At 46.3% G+C, this 18,513-nt stretch overlaps 1 protein-coding gene across 15 annotated transcripts in view; it reads right to left on the bottom strand.

Annotated features, from left to right (window-relative positions):
• Positions 1 to 18,513, bottom strand: part of AAK1 (AP2 associated kinase 1) — a 92,121-nt gene that overhangs the window by 37,492 nt on the left and 36,116 nt on the right. For all 15 annotated transcript variants that reach the window (XM_083368591.1, XM_083368599.1, XM_083368600.1 and 12 more), the window contains 6 exons: positions 14,879 to 15,011; positions 14,431 to 14,534; positions 12,780 to 12,859; positions 8,811 to 8,965; positions 6,593 to 6,846; positions 5,650 to 5,877 (listed from right to left, as the gene is read on the bottom strand). In XM_083368591.1, coding sequence (XP_083224717.1) covers positions 5,650 to 5,877; positions 6,593 to 6,846; positions 8,811 to 8,965; positions 12,780 to 12,859; positions 14,431 to 14,534; positions 14,879 to 15,011 — 954 coding nt within the window. The remainder of the gene's footprint in view (positions 1 to 5,649; positions 5,878 to 6,592; positions 6,847 to 8,810; positions 8,966 to 12,779; positions 12,860 to 14,430; positions 14,535 to 14,878; positions 15,012 to 18,513) is intronic.

Below are 18,513 nucleotides of genomic sequence, written 5' to 3'. Positions count from 1 at the left end.
CATTGATCTCGTTGGTCAGAGGGTTGCAAAAGGGGACCGTGTGACCCCAGGGCATCCTGACCCTCATAAATACAGTCAATTCGCAAGCGCCTGAATTTTTCTCATGTGACCATGGGGATTCTGCAACGGCCGTAAGTGTGAAAACTGTCTACAAGCCACTTTTTTTCGGAGTCACTGTAACTCTGATCGGTCGCTAAATGGACTGTTGTAAATCTGTAGTAAAGTTGGGATACAACTAAATAAACAAAATAATAGGATGGCTGTTCCAGAGTTGAACAGCTCTTACAATCAGGACACCCTCATTTCCCCCTTTTATTGAAATGAAATCTTGGAAGCTGCACCTTCTTGCCATTATTTCTGGCCTTGGTTTCTGTAGCACGCACTCTTCTTTCACCAGCTGGGAACAATTTCAGTGAAATTGCATAAAAAGCTTCTTTGTCATGCCGTTTAAAGCCCGGGAAAGGATCTGCTGAAGTGCAGATGCCTGGAATATTATATACCAAAGCCCAACTTATTGGAAATATGTACATAAAGATCAATTTGCTGCAGGGTTTCCAAATGAGGGACCCCTTCAAGGAATGTGGAAAGAAGCCCCCAGCCTCTTGCAAAACACAAAAGCCACAGAATCCCCACCCGCTCTAGGAGGAGGTCTACACCTCAACAAGAACGGCCATTGATCCATGGATTTATCTAGTCCTCTGTCAAAGGCCACTTCTTGACCAGCTCGAGCTCAGCATCAACTAAAGGCCAAAGTACAACAGGGCAACTCAGTTTTTTGCATTAAAAACAGACAAAAAAGTGAAGTGTAGGGGTGTGTGTGTGTACATACACAGACAGACAGATATAAGCACTTTCCAAAATCTTTGCTTTAAAAATGCCCTCTTCTCTTCTAATGTATTTGCTCTGCGTTGTATGCTTCAGCTTGACGGAAGAGAAGAACCCTACGTGGTGCAAACCTGTACCAAATTCAGCATTTCTCAATCAGAGGCAGCAATCGACTGTTTTGCACTAACTCTGCAGGAACTTCCTGCAGTTATCAAAAAAGGTGTAATAATGTGGGTGAGACCGGGAGGGAGGGAGGGAGGGAGGGGTGTCTCTGTCTAGTATTCATCCAGGGCACTGGAGTCTATAAAGTCTAGTCCTAAAAAAAAGTACAGGTAGTCCTCGACCTATGACCACAGTTGAGCCCAAAATTTCTGTTGCTAAGTGAGAACTTGTTAAGTGAGTTTTGCCCCATTTTATGACCTCTCTTGCTACAGTTGTTAAGTGAATCACTGCAGTTGTTAAGTAACATGGTTGTTAAGTGAATCTGGCTTCCTCATTGATTTTGCTTGTCAGGTCAGAAAAGGGGATCGCGTAAACCAGGGGCACTGCAACCGTCATAACGATGAGCCAGCTGCCAATTTTGATCACGCGACCAGGGAATGCTACAATGGTTGTAAGTGTGAAAAACAGTCATAAGTCACTTTTTTCAGTGTTGCTGTGACTTTGAATGGTCACTAAACTGTTGTAAGTCGAGGACTACCTGTATTTCCCTTTTCTTGCCTATTTTCTAATCACAGCATGTCCTAACCTGACGAAGCAGGTTTTTATTTCTTTTGGAATCAACCTGTGTCATTTCCCACCCAGCCTCAGCTAAATTATCACAGGTAACTTGTGATGCTCTTCAGATGAAAGTGAGATGGAGGAAGCAGCTGAACTATTTGCTGATTTATTACAAACACTTACATACTGGCCCATTTCAAGACTCCAGGCAGCTCAGAGTCCATAAAACATCATAAAAACCAGTATTACAAAACACAAAGAGAGAGAGAGAGGTGAATGGGTCAAGAGAAGCAGAAAGAGTAAGAAAGTCATGGTTGGATGAAGCTAATGAGATGTTCAGAAAAAGAGAATTGAACATTTAAAGCAGCCACGTCTAGCCCTTGCCTCACAGACTGCATGCAGCCCTGGACAGCTAGTAATGTAGCCCCACACAATCCTAAACTTTTAATATTATGTGATTTTTAGCAATGGTTACGATAGCTAGTGATGGTTACATATTTTATATGCAGCCCAAGACAATTCCTCTTTGTGCAGTGTGGCCCAGGCAAGCCAAGAGTTTGGACACGGCTGGTTTAAAGAATCAAAGGAAATGTGTGGGTGAGATGGAACATGGATGCAAATGAAGGTGTGCAGAACTTATGGAGAGGTATAAAAATGCTGCTCATGTGAACTTAAGTAATTTCCTTTTCTCATTCCCTTACTTCCTTGTCTCAGTATAACTCCTTTTCTGTACTCTGCTTCCCCTAAATGCAGTGCAAAGAGTGCAGTGTGTGCCTCCCTCCCTCCCTCCCTCCCATTTAAATTGTGTTAATCTGAGCACTGTCCACACACTTAAAGCTGTCCCTTCTGCTTCTGGCTGAATTCTGGGGGATTGTATTCCAGGCTCCTGAAACCACACGCAGCCCTGCTGATCTTGACTGTGTTCTTCTGCCCTGATGGCCATGGAATTAATAAAACTGGTCACTGAAGAAATCTTTTCACCCGTGCACATTTTACTTCCATTAGCAGGAATATCTGGGGGAAGCAGGGAGGGGCTTTCCCCCCAGACCAGCTCTTGAAACCAGATGGTTTCAGAGCTTTGCAGAGGAACGGGAAAATTGTGCGCAAGGACATCCAGCTCTGGCCGGAACACTTTATTTTTTTTGCCATTTGTATTTGAACACACGCAAGAGCCAGAAAAGCTGCATTTCAAAAAGAAACAAATGGGAATGATTACAGTGGAATATAACTAAGAGTCAGTCTAGAGGGGAGGAAGGGTGTGTGTGTGTGTGTGTGTGTGATGAAATTTACTTGCCAGCATCTGCAGGGGTGGGAGTGGAGACCCCTGGCAAGTCTCCAGGCCTTTTATATGGAGGCAGCTGCTTCCCTTGGTAAGGGAAAGCCCTGGTTTTCATTAAGCAAAGAGCACTTGTTGGAGATAAGCACACACATTATAAACATTAAATGGAAGGTTTCTTAGGATGGGGGTGTGTGTGCTCTGGAAGTAAGAAGCCAGCACCAAGAGCTAAAATGCTCCTGGGAACTATGGGGCTTCAGCACAGCTAACCCTAAGAGTACATCCCCCCATCCCACGAGCTTTCCCAGGTTGCCTGGGGAATTCTTGGCCCCTCTAAGAACCCGGTTCCATTTTCTGAGGTGTTGGAGATAGACTGGTGAGCCAGAGGAGGAGTCAAACAGGGAATTAGTCTAGAATCCCTACATGGCTAGAAGAGGCGATGTCTGACCCTTCTTGAATGCCGCTGAACCTCATCTAGTCTGAGCCAGGTGCGAACCACTAGGCTGAGGTTCCTGTGTATAGGCTTGGGCAACAGAAGAGCTAACTGAACTCTTTAGATATGGACCTGATCATTTGGGCCTCCTCCTGGGCATCCAAGAGACACCTCTTGCCTCCCTCCTGGTCAAGCTGCTGTTAATAGTGGAGTGGGGAGGTGAGAAGCACTGTGGATCGTTTAGCTTTTGCATGTCCAGTCCACAGTCCTCCACGTACCTCCCTTGCCTTTACTTTCCAGAGGATTGAGGGTCGCTACTGAAATGCTTTCTCCACCCCCATTCCTTCCGAGGGCTAAGCTGTCTCTGGCCTGACCGTTGTCTAGGCTGCGTCTCTTCCTCTCGTCTCCTGAGGTTCTTCTCACAGGCCATTAGGTAAAGAAAGGCAAGGGAGCCCCCCAGCATTTTTCACGGACTCTGCTCAGAGGGGACGCCAACTGCAGAAAAGGGACCCGGGGAATCCATGCAGTGCTGGGCCCTCAGGTTGGCCGCCTCTGAGCTACATGAACCCCAAAGAGAGCCCTACAGCAAACCTCTCCGTGCTTCTGAAGCCAGCCAGTCCTTGTTATGTGCAAAGAGGACAAGCTGGGCAAAAACCAAGGACTTCAAATTCAATCCCAATTGAACGGACGATCAGCCACGTTTCAAGAGGTTCTCATTGGACTGACACACACCGGGCTGCATTTGCAGATCATGCATCCCAGAACAAATACAATCCAAGTTTCAAGGTTCACGGAGAGGCTTAAACCAACCATATGAGGTTGGTCCATACCCCGCGCTAGGCTAATTTGTAGTTGCCTGTTGTTTAATGGATGGTTTGGTGTCTTTTCCAAACACAACTATACTTACAAACACATGAATTATCTAGCTGTAGTTATGGCAGAACTGTAATATTTATTTTGATAAATCTTTATCCGCCCTTGCTTCAGGTTGCTCATCAAAGTGAGTTAGTCCCACAAATCTCATCAACTGAAGCTTGTGGTTGTGGGTCAATCTGAGCCAACGGTAGCATCTGGCACTGATGGAGTCCGTATTCCTCAAGTGGACATCCCTGCAGTGCTTGTAACTCACTACAAAGAGGCACTTTGCTGCTCTGCTGCATGTGTCCCAGTCGGAAATCTAGCCCGGACTCCACGCTCGCATGCCCTCCGCTAGTTGACATCAAAGAAAGAAAGAAAAAGAGCCCTCATTTGCTGTACACTGGTCAATTGACCACCATCTTCCCCAGCCAATGAGGCTGCAATCTGACTGAAACACGTCAGCGCTGTAAGGCAGAAGGAACCAAGGCCAAAGAGACCAGGATCACTTTATTTTTGGGGCAGAGCCCCTAGTAACAGAGTTTTGCGAGTCCCAGTGTGCTTCCTGATCCCTCCTTCATCTGAACTAGGCAAGGGCTGGCCTGAACTGTTTTCCCAAGTTACTTTCTTGGAACAGGCTTAAGCCATGTTTCTCTAAACATTATACAGGTAGGCCTTGACTTACAACAACAATTAAGACCAGAATTTCCATTGTTAAGCAAGGCAGTTGTTAAGTGAGTCAAACCCAACAGTATCTTTTTTTGCTATGGTCGTTAGGCGAATCACTTGCAGTTGTTGATAAAAAGATTATGAAGTGCATCTGCCCTCCCCACTGACTCTGCTTGTCAGAACGTGGCAAAAAGTGGTCACATGACCCTGGGACAACAGTCACAAGTATATGCTAATTGCCAAGTGCCCAAATTTTGATCACGTGACCATGGAGAGGCTGTGACAGAGGTAAGTGCAAGTACCAGTTTTAAGTTCCTTCTTCCATGCTGTTGTAACTTTGAACGGTTGCTAAATGAACGGTTATAAGTCAAGGACTACCTGTGTTGGTAACAGACCTTCCCAGGGCCCTTCAAGGCCACTCCCTCTGCCCCCCACAAAGACAAGTCACAGCTGCTACACGTTGAACACAGTGCTACTAAAAGCACATTTATTAGTGCCTTTTGCCCAACGGTTCCACAGGTGTCACTCGCTGGAGTAGCCTTTTGCCCCTGGACCTTGGAGACCGGTTCGCATGGCACCTTCCACGACAGCACTGGGTTGACCTTAAAGAAGGTTGGCTGAGAGCCCCTTCAGCGGCAGAATCTGGTTCCGGTTCAAGCTACCAAACACTTGCTGGCTACCTTCAGACTATCCCTAGTCAAAGATCTGGTGGCTGCCCAACTTGGTTAAGAGTTCTCAATTTGCCTTTCTTCTTTATGGTCTGGACCCTGAGCACCAGTTAGCCCATCGGGTCGGTCTCACGGTGCGCGGTGCAGAACATGGCGGGCATGGCGTCGAAACCCCTGGTGGGAAAGGACTACCCGTTCCTTACCGGGTGTTCCTGGTTTGGGGCTGCTGGTGCAACTGAAGGCGGCATTTGCGGTTGTGGCAAGAGCTGTGCAGAGGGCTTCTGCTGCCCGGCAACAATCTTGGGTTGGATGGTGGCTTGCTGAGCCAAGAGTTGCGGCGGCGGCAGCTGGGTGGCAGCCACTGTTCCCTGCTGCACCACCGGGAATGGAGGCTTTCCGGAGGCCTGGGCAGCCGGTGGCATCTTGTGGGTCTAGGAGAGGAAAGCAAAGCCTTCATCGCTGCCTGCCACTTTCTGGAAGACAGAAAGCTGAGCGCTGTGAGAGGTTCACCCTGTGGCCATCCGCCATGGAGGGTGCAAGTGGGATTAAACCCCGACTCCAACGGTCTTTCCAACCGATTCTGCTCTGCTCTAACACATTCTTCCTTCTCTTCCTCGTTCTCATTTGCAAAAGGATGGTGGAGCAAATGCAAGTGAAGACTTTGCGGATTACAGCAGATTGGGATTTGTTTTCCTGGGCGAACTGGGTCCAGTGGGGCACCAGGATTAGCCCAGAGAGCCTGTGTTTGCGCAAAGACACGCTGTGGGCTCGGATGACCCTCTCCCCCCAAATATAAAGCTAGTTCTCTTTTAGCCACCACAATTGTGGCCAACAATTTGTTCATTAAGCAAAGCAGCTGCTAAGCAAAACCTCAACTGTGCTTATGATCTGACTTCAGCTTTCCTTTGCCTGGCAGACTTATGACGGTCACAAACAAGAGGATTGGCCACCGAGTTACTTTTCTGCCACTGTTTTAACTGCAAGCAGTTGCTAACTGAGGCGAATAGTTGCTCAGTGACGACTGTTGCAAGCAGGGCTGCTGACTTTGACTCTGCAGCTCTGCTTTGCCTCTTCAGCCCTCGTGCCAAAGGGAGAGGGAGGTGGCTGACAAAGCCGGGGAAAAAAGCTGGAACCTGCCAGCCTTACCTGTTGAACCTGCAGTGGTGGCATCTGGGGGGCCTGCTGATAAAAGAGAGCCGAGACCGGCGGCTGAGGCTGCTTGAGGAAGAGCTGATGCTGCGGCGTGGCCTGGGCAGAAGGGAGCTGGGCTTGTGCGGTGGCAGCGGCAGCCACCGGCTGTGCGCCACCGGCGGCCTTGGGCTGAGTCGGTTGAGGCAGAGAGTTTGGCTGAGCAACTGCTGCAGGGAGGGGAGGCTGGCCACCTGCCAAAGGAGCCGGAGCTGCAAGCAGAGAGCAGGATGGGCAAAAGGTTAAGTGGGGCACAGGGGAAGCGGTTCCTTTATGCTCACGTTTGGGAGCAACGGTGAAAAAAAAACAAAAAACCAGACTAGGAAGGGCTGCCCAGGGAAGGAATGTAAATGAATGGGGCCAGAAACACACACACACACACACACACACACACACACACACACACTCAGAGGTCCCCATGGATGACTTCTCAACCAGACATTCTGGCAGGAGAAGTCAGGCGGGGACCTGCAGAAGCCTTTGTCAACAGGATGCAAGTAGCACGATGCCACCACTGCTGCCCTTTGGAACAGCATGCCACATTGAGATGCACACACCAAGGGGGAGGGGGCTGCACTGCAATTGTGTAGCCTGGCATATGCTGTTTGTCCTCCCCATCCTCTGTGCAAAAGGCCGGGCCCTCATTAGGGATCAGTATCGTTTCTAAGCCTCTTTCGCCCTCGTGATTGTCTTCCATTTTTGTAGGCTATCCTATTTATAGCGACCACTTTATTGTTTTAGTAGAACTTGGTGGTTTTAAAGATCTTTTCGGCGCTCTAATAGAGGCATTCGTCTGGCTAAGCCCGCGAGGTTGAGCTATTTGGGTGCTGGCTTTGCTTGTGGTAGAACCCTGCCCGTTTTTCAGAGCCACCTCCAACCCAGTGTGATATTGACACAACCGCTTCCCACCCAGCCGTGGGCTCTGAAGCACAGCCTTTAGGACAGGGGTAGGTAACGTCGGCTCTTTTGTGACTCGTGGACTTCAACTCCCAGAATTCCTGAGTCAGCACAGCTCAGCTTGGAAATCTCTCTCTTTCCCCTCAGCATGGCTAGCTCAGGAATTCTGGAAGTTGAAGTCCACGAGTCACAAAAGAGCCGAGGTTGCCTACCCCTGGCCTAGGCTGCTTTATGACTTGTGGACTTCAGCTCCCAGAATTCCTGAGCCAGCCATGCTGAGGGGAAAGGGAGAGGTTTCCAAGCTGAGCTGTGCTGACTCAGGAATTCTGGGAGTTGAAGTCCACGAGTCACAAAAGAGCCGAGGTTGCCTACCCCTGCTTTAGGAGAACAACAAAATGGGAGGGGAAGAGCTACACAAGAGCACAATCTCTGCCCAGGCTGAGGGAGAAAGAGAGAGAGTGTCCATCCAGCTTTCTACTGTCAGTGCTCAAACCCAACACCGATCCTTCGGTGACAGAAAAAAGGCCTTGAAGAGAGGGCGGAGGCCAGGATCCACTTTCTCTCCTATTCCAGAGAGCACCAAAGAGGAGTTCCTAACCTACCTGGGTTCAGAGATGTTCCTAAAAGCCTGGGGGGGAGAGGGGGGGCAATGCCTGTTAAAGCCTCAGAATCCAGAACCAGATAAAGTATCCAGATCTGGAGAAGTGGAAATTAAACATTTTGTGTCTGCTTGCTCTCGCCAAGGAAGGCAAGGGCAGAGGAATTAGGCAAAAGCTGACAAAGCTCCACCAGGCCTACGGGCTAGAAAAAGAAGGCCACAGCTCATCTTAACAAGGGACATGGGCTGCCTTGGCAGATAACTCTCATTCTCCAGAGTTCTGCACAGCTCTAGCTGTAGAAATCTCTGGGCCTGTCAAACTGGCCTCTCCGTAGCTTTCTGCCCCAAGGAGAAAGCTCCTGCCCCTCCCCCTCCCGCCAAGGTGAGACTGGCTCCCACCCTCCTGTAAGAGCTTCAAAACCTGGCTCTGCCAGATGGCTTGGAGAGCCAATGGGGGAGTTTCACAGTGGAGGTGGTTGGCTAATTAAAAGCTAATTCCCGCCCCCCCCCCCCCAATTCAGCTCTCTCTTTCGCCATCCTGCGTTAATGATCTTATCTACTCTGCCATTTTATGTCTGATGGTTTTAGTGTCTTTATACTGTAAGCCGCCCAGAGCCATTTGGTACGAGATGGGAAGCAAATACATTTCATAATAAATACTAAATAAATAAGGATTCCCACCTTGTGGCTGGACACTGGCCTGGACTGCAGGCCTCTTCCTGGGAGTCAAGGCAGGTTGAATGGGCAGAATTCCTGGATTTGGTTGAGTTTGCCCAGCTTTGGGTCTCTGGCGTGGTGTGATGGATGTTTCTGTTGTAGGAATAGGATCTGTCAGCCTGTCAACCACACACACACACAAAATAAAAGGTTAGAATAATGGCTGCTTTTGAGGGAAATCACTGTCAGTTACTTTTAGTGGGCCCAAGCGTTTAGAGAATCCTCTGGTCCTGCAGATGGCAACTAAGATGTTGCCCCCTAAGACAACTAATTCCCTTCTTTTTCTGGAACAAAAGGATCAAATCGAGAAAGCAGCGAGCACAAAATTCTACAACTTACAAGGGAATTCCACAAACTATAGAAAGATGCAATACTACGCATACGGTTTTCACTGTTTTCTTGATTAATGCCAACTGCAGAATCCTACATGTTCACAATACAGAAATCTGAAGTGCGGAATCCTAGAAGGTGAGTCTTTGTGAGCCAATCAGCAAAAGGGAGGGTCCAGGGAGATCAGGTACCCAAAGAAGACTGCACAAAGTCATTAAATTGGGCGGTAAGGCAGGGGTCACCATCCCCCTGGCCGTGGTCCGGTACTGGGTCGTGGCCACTTCAGAACCGGGTTGCACAAGTGGCAGGCAAGTTCGTGCGCACAGCTCCATCTGTGTGAGCAGGAACACACCCGCCGTTCGTACTAATGGAGCTTCGCATGTGAGTGTGCCCGCCACTCATGCAAATGGATCTGTGCGCTAGCCTGCCGCTCACACTGAACTATTTCCTCTCCCCCACACCCACCCACCCATCCATAAAGCCAGATAACTTGGGAACCCTGGTGGCACTTGATAGACATAGAGAGCAGAAGATCATTCTGGGCCAAGATCTGATGGAAAACATGGAGACATCTGTGACGGGCAGGATGGTGCCTTCAGCACCAATATCATCATTAAGACCAGGTCTTGGAGCAAGGAACAGGTAGTCCTCAACGGACAACAGTTCATTTAGTGACCATTTGAAGTTACAACAGCATTGAAAAACGTGACTTATGACCATTTGTGCACACTTACAACCGTTGCAGCGTCCCTGTGATCACGTGATCAAATCGAATTCGGCTGCTTGGCCACTGGCAAGTATTTATGACAGTTGCAATGTCCTGGGATTATGTGATCACGAGCAAAGACGATGGTGAAATCAGATTCACTTAACAACTGTGTTACTATCTTAACAGCTGCAGTGGGGCCAAACTCATTTAACAACTGTCTCACTTAGCAACAGACATTTTGGGCTCAATTGTGGTCGTACGTCAAGGACTACCTGCTGAGAAATCATGCAAGAGGCGATGGAATCACCGAACCCCAATACCAGCTCTTGAAAGCAGATGTGGGACTCTGAATCTAGTTGGTGCACGAACCCTGTTAGTGGATTCTGTCCCACATCTGTGTAGGGTCACGACTTCCAGATAGGCAGGGACAGATGTTTTTTAGGGTTCTTCCCTTTAAAAAGGTTTTTTACACTATTTTAGAGCATACCCAATAGTTTTTCTACTGCCTGCACTGGCAGGAAACCACGCTTTCCTGCACTGGCAGGAAACCACGCTGCTGGCCTTGGCAACAGTGGCCAAGTGGGTGAGGTTCCACAAAAACAGGCTCTGAAGGACCCGTACACTTGTCCATTCCTGGAAGTTTGCCTTTCCTAGAATATATTTTCAGTCCAATCGAAAAGACCTGGAGCACTTTCAAGCAGGAGTCTCAAAACTTGGCAACTTTAAGATGTGTGGACTTCAACTCTGTTGGGCTGGGCTGGGGAATTCTGGGAATTGAAGTTCACAAAAAGCTGCCACGTTTGGAGACACCCCCCCTTGCTTTAAAGTCACAGAAGGCATTCACACTTTGAAGGCCACCTCCTGTTTCAGATGGGCACTTTTACATGCAGGGAAGGGAAGGTAAAATCATCCCGAGTTCACTCGGAAACAGCTGCCGGAGTTGAGTGCAACTGTTGTTGATGCTTCTATAAAAAGGACTTTTGTCCAGATTTGGCCAGATTGCTCTAAACTGCTTTGGTTCCCTTCCAGTTCTATGAATACACCACAAAGAGCATCTTTCAGCGGTCACGGAAACAACTGAACCTCCCAGAAACACCCAACCCAACGAAGACCAAGCAGAGACTCAAAGGGGAGCCGCTGTCCTACAGTGAAGAGGCTTCCAAGTAAGCGGGAGAAGTTCACAGGAGGGGGAAGGCGGAACAGGTGAAATGAGTCACCTCCAAAAAGGACAAAAACGGCAGTTCACGAAAAACACAGATGATCAAGGAGGATTTGAATCACCAAGAAAAACGTGAAGGGCAGGAAAATTGGCAACTCTTGATTCTTAACACCAGCCTTGAAATTCTGTGTTCTTTATTCAGCGTTAAGTGGGAGAGACTTTATTTGTGTCATTTCAGGTTATCTAGGTCTGAATTTGTCACTTTGTTACTTTGATTTGCTTCTCACTGTATCTTCATTGTATTTATTTTATTTATCCTATTTATAGAACTGCCCATCTTGCAAAATGTGACTCAGGGTGACATATAATACAACCATAAAATAAACAATATTTTTAAATTTTTACAATGTTTTTCATGGTCCATTGTATTTGTCCTCATCTATCCCATTTATTCCTTTCCTGCTTTTACTTATGTATTCATTTTTGGGACCTGCCATTCTGCTGGGGGCGGGGTGCTTGCATGGGAGGGAATGCCAACTGTTTTGCTCTGCTCTGTAGGAGATGTCCTCCCTCTGGGTGAGAGGAATGTGACCTGAAAACATCTGCCTTATCTCCAGACAAGGGATCCTGGGACCGTTAGAGGGTGGCACCTGTGGATTGGCTGAATTTCAACCAGTCAGACACTGGGAGTAGTTCTGAATTGCCTTTTTGATGTAATCCTTTGCGCACCAAATCTTTAGACCTTGCTTTGCTTTCTAGTCATCACTAGCTCTCAATAAAAGTTCCTTTTGAAACAATGCCTGTTTCAAGAGTTCTGCTTTCTTGGGAGATCTAGTTGAGGCAGGTCTTTACATCCATATTGACAGCAATCCCAGCTACTTTTATCTTTTATTATTTTTGTGTCACCTCTAGGTGAGATTGGTGGCACATAAATCTAATAATAAATGTCTATCAAGCTTTTTTCCAGTACCAAATTTGGATAGTATTTTACTTAGCTCTTTCCTCTTCTTTATAAAATTCTATTCTGTCTTTCCAAGGTTTCCCAGCTTTTGTTTCTCGGTTCCTCCCATTCTTACTGAAAGGTCAGCTTTGATATCTTTTATTTTGATCTACCCTTTTACCTAAAAAGCAGATGATGCTCAATTTAAACCAATCCTCTGTGAAAAAGTTTTTCCCCCCCACAATAAAACCTTCCTTGTGCCACTATTATGATTCTCATCAATACTAAGACGACTTCTATTCGAAAGGTCAATTTTGGGGGTGGTGGCTGGAAAACAGTATACTTTTCCTTTCAGGTGTATACCAATATCTTTTCCTTCTTTTTGTAAATTTCAAAAGAGGATATATTATTAGTTGTGTTAAGCCTATGGTGTAAAAAAATAGGAGGCTATTTAATATATTTTCTACTTTATAAATTTTATTGGAAGGCATAGGCTTTTTATTATTAACTCAACTGTTAGTCAGACAGGGCGCTACCATGCAGAAATGGCAAAATGGGAATTTTGGAAACTCTTTTCACTGAAGGAAACAGAAGTCCGAAGTGAAATAATGGCCTGCCCCATCCCTTCCTATTGGAAATAATGGGATCCTGTTTTTGCACATTCTCCTCTTCAGCAAAATCCAGTTCTTGTTCCCTCAAGTCCTAATATTAATACTTGGTTTTACATTAGCACACTAGTGTCCAATTTCATCCTCTTTGGCCACAACCACCGAGAGAGACCAAAAGCGAGCTCACCTAGCTTTGGGCTGGGTTTTCTTAGCAGCAGCTTCGCTAGCTTTCACAGGCTCTGGAAGTTTGGCAGGAATTGGAGAATTCTGAAAATTAAAAAAATCCTGTGCTCATTAAAACGTAACAGAACAAAACAGAAGAACAAAGTTGGAAGGGACTTTGGAGGTGTTCTAGTCCCATCCTCTGATCAAGTGGGAGATCCTACACCATTCAACTAATGAAGGAGAGAAGCAACCTAGAACTAAGGAGGAATTTACTGAGTGAGAACAATGAATCAGTGGAACCGCTTGCCTCCAGAAGTTGTGGGTGCTCCAACACCAGAGGTTTTAAAGAAGAAACTGGACAGCCATTTGTCTGAAAGGGTAGAGTTTCCCACTTGAGCAGGGGGTTGGACTAGAAAACCGCCAACTCTGTTATTTTGTTATTTCAGAGAAATGGCTGGCCAGTCTCTTCTTAAAAACTCCAGTGATGGCGCAACCACAATTTCTGAAGGCAAGCTATCCCACAGGTTAATTGCACACCTGCATTCCACTAAAGTGGTGTTAAAGTTCAAGGTAAAAAGTTAAAAGTAAAGTAAAAAGTTAAGTTAAAGTGATGTTAAAAGTTAAGGTGCACACCTTCATGCCACAAAGCTACCAAGGGTGCTCAAAGGCTGGCCAGAAGGCCCATGAAAATTTTTAGATAAATAGATAATAGATGGTAGATAGACACCTTTATTAGTTTATAAATAAGGGGGCAAACATAGTCACTTTCCTCCTCCTATTTTTCCCAGAACAACCCTGTGAGGTGGGCTGGGCTGAGAGAGCGACTAGCCCAAGATCATCCTGCTGGCCTTCATGCCTAAGGCAGGACTAGAACTCACAGTCTCCTGGTTTCTAACCTGATGCCTTAATGACTAGGCCAAAATGGATTAACCCCCTTAAGGCCTTGAGGGGCAAGTAATAAAAAGGTATGGAATTTTAGCGTCCCTACCCAAGCAAGAGAGAGTTATGTTTGGGGGAAAAAATCAAGTAATAAACTTCATAGCACCTTATGCTCCAACCAAACCTACTGTTCTACATGTTCTACTTCTGCTTCAACAAACACACCCAACAAAATATTTCAAGCTGAAGAAAAAAGTCAGTTTGCAGCATGAAAAGCTCAGGCTTCAACTAAATCTCCCACGCATGAAATGATCGTGTGATTCCTGCTCCCCTCAAAATGCCCATTTGACCAGGGTGGCATAAGGACTCCTGCCTTGATGGGGGCCAGAAGACTCCCCAGTCCTTTCCAGCCCTAGGATGCTATGTTCTATGACAGGGGTCCCCAACCCCTGGTCTCTGGACCGGCACCGGTCCACGGCATGCCAGAAACTGGTCCATGCAAAGAAGCGAAGCCCCATCCGTGGGATGCAGGCAGCATGCAAAACCATGCACCCTCCGGTCCGCAAAAAAAGCTCTCTGCACAGAACCGGTCCCTGGTGCCCAAAAGGTTGAGGACCTCTGTTCTATGACATGAGGGACCTTTTTGTAATGTCAGAGCGAGGGGCTTTTAATGACAAGGAGTGCTGTTGTTTTTATGGGAGGTGTGGCCTCTCGGCAAACCATCCTCTGCCTTCATCGTCCTGTGACGGCTGGGGAAAAGGCCTGCAGCCCCACAGCAGAGAGGCGTCACTCACCTGAGTGTTGGGGACAGGACATTCCTTCTTAGCCAGCTTGAACGCAAAGTAAGAGACCTGATAAATGTCAGGCCTCTTGTCAGGATCAGGTTCCAGCATATACCCTAAGGAAGAGAAGGTTGGTTGAGACGAGACGGCCACATCAATACTCGACAGGATTGCTCTACAGCAGCCCTCAACTTTGATACGGGGAGCTAAGCAGGTTGACCAGACCCCTCCCAAGGACTTGAAGGCCTACAGTTGCCTCTTCTCCTGGCTTCTCCTGTGCAACTACAGAGATGAAGCAGAAGCTTCCATTCTGAAATAAACCAAGACAAGGCCAGCCTCATAAAGTAATGGTTTCTTGAAACAAATCAAGAGCAAGCTATGTTTCAGAGTCTGTTTCAATAAACAACTTGTAAACCCCAAAGCAAGAACCAACCTGGATACTTCCAAACTGGATACTCACTTATTAGGCAGTGCATGCCTTGGGAGTAGCGCGAGTTGTCAGGAATGGTGAAGTTGCCATCGCAAATTGCCACTTGGCTCTCCCCAAATGGCAGAGTAAAGTAGCAGAGTTTGTAGAGCAAACATCCCAGGGCCTGAAAGGAGGAGATTAGCCAATCTTCAGAGTCTCATAAAAGCAGCCACTGCTCATCAACACCACCACACAGAGCTTCACCACTCTTCTTGTCTTTCACTGTTTTTGCAGTCGTCTGACTTGCCACACTGATGTGGCCAGCCTAAACCTGTGACCAGGAAAAAGCATTTTCCTCCAGATAGAAGAATTATGGGGTTCTGCAAGTTGTTATTCGAGATTTGTGCTGGAGAACCGAGAATATGTTTTTCAGAATTGCAGAGCTCTATATACTGCCAAGATTAGAGATGTGATGTTTCTGAATATGAGGCGAAGTTGCGAGGATAAAATTTGGGACTAGGCAGGTCATCTGACATTCTTAGAAGCTGCCCTAAGCTGCCCAAAAAATACCTTTGGACTCTAAAAAGAAAAGAAGAAAAAAGGCGAGAGTTGGGTGAACTCTGAAACTGAGCTTCTATTCTCCTGAGCAGATGGTGACCCCCAGCTCTCCCCCTACCACTAGATTCAAGAAAGCCATGAGAAGTTTTATCATGTAAGAGAATTCAAAAGTATCGGAAAGACATTGATACTATAACGCAGAAAATCTCAGAATGAATCTCTGAATGCCCATAGATACAATGCCTACCCTGAAAGATCTCCCCAGTGGTCTGGTGTTGACTTTTAAAATCCTACAAGCTCTGGCTCCCTAGAAGTTGGTTAGATCAGCAGGAGGGGTTCTCCTGAACATGCCCCCCCCCCGTTAAAAGCAGACTGAGGACACAGAAGGTCTGCCTCCTAAGTCAAATGTGGCTGGTGAAACTTCCACTGCTCTAATATTTAAAATAAGACCAGATCTCTTTCACCCAGCTTTCAACTGTTAATTATTTTAATAATAAATAATAAACCTTTATTGTCAAAGTACATGTGTACATTGAGATTAGCTGAGCCTCCCCCTGTGCTCTCTCCCCCCAACACACAGTGACAACAAACCCTCCATCCCACCACACTATGTGAACCAACTACACCACACACCGGCCTCCCAAGTCAACTCTGCATAAGATTACATCCCATTCAAAAGCCTAACAGCCCACGGATAAAAGCTGTTCTTCAGCCTGTTGGTACGGCTGGCTATATTCCTATATCTCCTACCGGATGGTAGGAGAGTAAAAAGATACCGTCCAGGGTGTGAGTTAACTGGCTGAATTAACTGTGAATTTTGTTCTGCTTTATATATTGTACATTTCACTGCATTGTTGCTTTAAATGTTGAAACCCAGGATATATACTGTAAATACACACACACATTCTTCTAAGTTCCAGCCTAAGAAGGCTCCTAGTCCTTCCTGGAATGTGAATTAAGAAACTGAGTAGCCCATGTTATGACAAGTAACTTTGGTGTTCTACCTGAAGGCCCAACACCCGCAGCTTCTGAATCACAAGATGCCCTACAGAAGAGAGGTCATCGGCCACCCAGCTGGGGAGGGTATGAGTAGCCCTGTGAAGCACCTGCCTCAAGTGCCAATAACAAGGAGAACATCCGTCCATTCCTTCATCCCAGGTGCAAAGTCTATGATTCTAGAGCCTGTTTTTCCAAGTGAAACTGAGCAACTATCATTTAATCTATATGCAAGAGAAGAAGAACAAGTCTTCCATTCCTTGCATGTAGACTCTTGGAAGCAAAAAATAAACAAACCTTGGAACTTGGTTTTGATTCAAGAAATGAAACTCAGGGAAAGAAGCCTAAGGCAGTTCTCTAGACGTGGAAAATGAAGAACACAAAAAGTAGATTGCAAAGATCAGGGGGGAAAAGTTCAAAGAAGCACCTCCAGAGCGACCATCCCTATTTAATGTAATTTACAAGGCACCCTTTCAAACAGCTTTTGTCCATAGGCATCTAGCAAAAACCACAATGATGTCACGAGCTTTACGGGTCAATTCACAAGCTGATAAGACTTAAATGGACAGTTTTGCACATTGACACTTTGCAGGCTCATCTAACAGCTCATCCAAACCCAGATTAATTAGTCACATGATTAATCTCCACTTACTTCTCCCGGAAAATGTGACAGGAGAAGGAGCAACTTGCAAAAAAAAAAAAAGTGCATTTCCTGTACTGTGCTACCTTGGTGTTAGCTGTTTGCCCTCTACTCCGTGGACAAGCTGGGGCCCGATTTGAAAACCACCTCACTTGTTCACAGAAAAACTGCAAGAATTAAATTACCGAAGCCTAATACCTAGGAGAGGAGTTGGTTTTAAGTGGGAAAAAGCTTAGCTGCTGAAATTCTTATAACACACTCACATTAATCAGTCTTGCTAAGGAAGCCTGTGAGATTCAAACTTGGGGAAAGGATTTACTTCTGGTTTGAGACAACTGCCCCAAAGCCTGATATGTGTGTCATGATATCATCATGACTAGAATGTGAATTATGTAATATGCATGTCTATCAGTATGCATAATACACATCATTTGCATAATGATGTCACAGGGCGTGTGATGTTGCTTCCCATGCCTTGCTCCCTCCTATGGCCATCTCTGTCTCCTTTTGTTCAATTTTATTTCTAGCTTCACAATACTATCAAAAGATTCCAAGCAACGTACAGGCCTTAATGATGTAAAGACAGACTGCAGCCAAGAATGACATACTATAAAATATTAACAACTCTCTCCATAAAACACTTCAATAAAGCACACCACTAAATATGCCTCATTACTGATCAGGGTCTTGCCTGATTTTGTTATCCCAAAATGACACGTGCTTATCTACATCAGAAAAGAATGAGGTGGTGGAAAGCAGCTCCTGGAATCTGTCCCTCTCCAAAACAAATGTCCAGCAGCGTTTGCGCCATTGAGGTACCACCGTGCTAACTCCAAGATGATGTCTTGCTACGGTTGCCTTTTCCTTCTACTTGTTGTGTGGCCCCAAGACCCCACTTCCTCCTCACCACTGCAGAGATGCTAGGCTCAGCAGAAGCCAAGGCAACATCTTCACATCTTCAAGTCAGCTGAATCTCCCTTTCTTTCATGGTATCTGGGGGGGGGGGGAAGGGGGGGGAAAAGCCACAGAAAAGGCATAGCAGGTACTGCCTTACCTGACCAGAAACAAGATCAGGAGCCGCTTCCTCTTTCAGCAGCTCAAGTCTTTTCCAGATTTTAAAAATGGTGCTTGTGACATAACCATGGCAGGATTTTGTTTTGTTTGTTTTACTTGAAGGCGCCTGAGAATTCTACAGGTTGTGCATCTATAAATGAACAAACCTTTGATACTCCTTAAGTCTGGTAGATTAACCAGTAAAGTTGGCTAGTTTTGAAAGGGCACTAGACTTCGAATCTGTTCTGTTGCTACAAACTAAGATGGCTGTTAAACTCTTGTTTATTGTAAATATGGATGGGATGGGATGGGATGGGATAGAATGGAATGGAATGGAAATAGAATACCTTTATTGTCATTTTTTACTGTGGGCACATTGGCACACATGAAAAATGAAATTTTGTTGCTTGCTCTCAAAAGTGTATACATACTTAACCCA

Source organism: Vipera ursinii, assembly GCF_947247035.1.
Source record: "Vipera ursinii genome assembly, chromosome: 8".
Classification (NCBI taxonomy): Eukaryota; Metazoa; Chordata; class Lepidosauria; order Squamata; family Viperidae; genus Vipera; species Vipera ursinii.
Note: the sequence above shows the minus strand (reverse complement) of the source record. Positions and strands in the feature narration are given on the sequence as shown.